This window comes from Penaeus monodon, chromosome 21 (genome assembly GCF_015228065.2).
Source record: "Penaeus monodon isolate SGIC_2016 chromosome 21, NSTDA_Pmon_1, whole genome shotgun sequence".
NCBI classification, from domain to species: Eukaryota; Metazoa; Arthropoda; class Malacostraca; order Decapoda; family Penaeidae; genus Penaeus; species Penaeus monodon.
The window spans coordinates 12,505,729-12,507,410 of record NC_051406.1 but is presented as its reverse complement, the minus strand read 5'-3'; the positions used below and the strand labels follow the sequence as shown (position 1 = coordinate 12,507,410).

The window sequence follows — 1,682 nt, the reverse complement described above, 5'->3', positions numbered from 1 at the left end:
GATTGTGCTAATTTCTATTTCTATATACATTTTGATAAAATTAGTGCATTTCTTTCAAGTCGATTTCTAAGAATATCGAATTTAAAAGATCCCTCATCCCTTTTCTAGGTCATGGCTGTCGATGCAAACATTAACAGTTATTGCCAGTTATTACTTCACTGTGTTTCTTCTTTTCAAAGTATATATTGATGCCTGTATTCCTTTGACAAACTGAAGAATCTTTACCAAGTGCATCAGTTAACTACGGTATCATTTTCTTTTTATTTATTCAGAAAAAAAATTGTCTCCAGCTGGACATATCATTATAGTCCCGAGGTGATTGGTGGGCCGGTCTGAAACGTTTTGGCCGCCGACCAATAGCGAGGCACGGCAGAAGCACGGTCAGAGGCGTATATAAATACGGCGGAGGCCCCAGTCTCACGCAGTACCACTCTGGGCGCGCGCTAGATAAGCAAGTGCAGCTAACCACTATTCAACTTTAGTCCCTCAACTCACTGGAGTTAGGAAAACGTTAAAACTTTTGTCGACTCAGAACAAGCATACAAAAATGGATTTTAGCTACATCAACATCGCAGAAACCATTGTATGCCAGGACAGTTTCATTGAATGTACCGACAGTCTGAACAACCTCACCTTCACTAATCTCGACGCGGTGGATTCGTACAGTTATGACATTCCTAGTGAAATTGAAGGAGGAATCTTCAACGAAATGGACGCCTTCAAGCAGCTAGATATTGGAAATTGGCGTGGTGAGGTAAGACTAGTTGAAGCTTTGTTTTTAATAGGACAGTAGTTTGGAAAACAACTGCTTGGTAATAGCTATGTTAGCAGATTTTAATTAAGGGATATATCAGTTCTACAAAATCAAATCAACGAAATGTCTTCTTGTATATTTATCAAAATGGATTATCTTTCAAACCACAATACAATTTCTTCGTGTAGGTATCTTTTTAAACCCAATTCTTTCAAATCATCTTGCTGAGTGTCACATCCTTTGGAAGACAGCTTCTTAAAAGTGTGCGTTTTATTTACAGGACTGCCTCGACTGGGCAATTGAAGTCTGTCGAAGTCAGGGAATCGATCAGAACATCGTGAATCTGACGGCGTTTAGACAGATGTCTGGAAGTGAACTCATGACCTTCTCCGCGTATGACTTCTGCCGTTTTGACACCGTCTATGGACCCACCTTCTACGAGGAGTTCCAGAGGCTGCTGGAGAAACGGGGACTAGGTAAGGCATCGCAAGATGTGATTCATGAGTTAACATTTCGATTTGGTGTACGAAATACTCGAAGAGATTTTCGATCAACCCGTCTCGAATAGATCCCAGTGTGATTTTTACACTCGCTCTTTTCAGCATCGACCAGTTTTACGCCCGAGACCAGCGACGCGTTTGCCATAGAAGATAACACTCTCTTTTCTGAGGGCGTCTCCGACCTGTGTCACCTGTCGCCACTGGAAGCGGATGAAGACCTCACGGATATTATTCAGTACATAGATCATCCTGCCTCGTCATGGGACTCCCTCATGCTTGAGAGCGACCGCAAGGGATACTGTGACTCCTCCTACGTCATGGAGGAATGCAACATGATTAAATCAGGTAGGTTAGGCATTCGTGTGACCGTTTGCATATATGATTTGCTTTAGCTTGTGTCTACGTCCACTGAATATGAATATTCACTG

The 1,682-nt window shown here is 42.1% G+C and overlaps 1 protein-coding gene across 1 annotated transcript in view; it reads left to right on the top strand.

Moving 5' to 3' along the window:
- The first annotated feature begins 410 nt into the window (after window positions 1-410).
- Window positions 411-1,682, top strand: part of LOC119586235 (ETS homologous factor-like) — a 2,733-nt gene continuing 1,461 nt past the window's right edge. Inside the window, exons 1-3 of the mRNA XM_037934938.1 lie at window positions 411-754; window positions 1,035-1,230; window positions 1,357-1,599. Of these exons, the coding sequence (XP_037790866.1) occupies window positions 548-754; window positions 1,035-1,230; window positions 1,357-1,599 (646 nt within the window). The 5' untranslated portion in view covers window positions 411-547. The remainder of the gene's footprint in view (window positions 755-1,034; window positions 1,231-1,356; window positions 1,600-1,682) is intronic.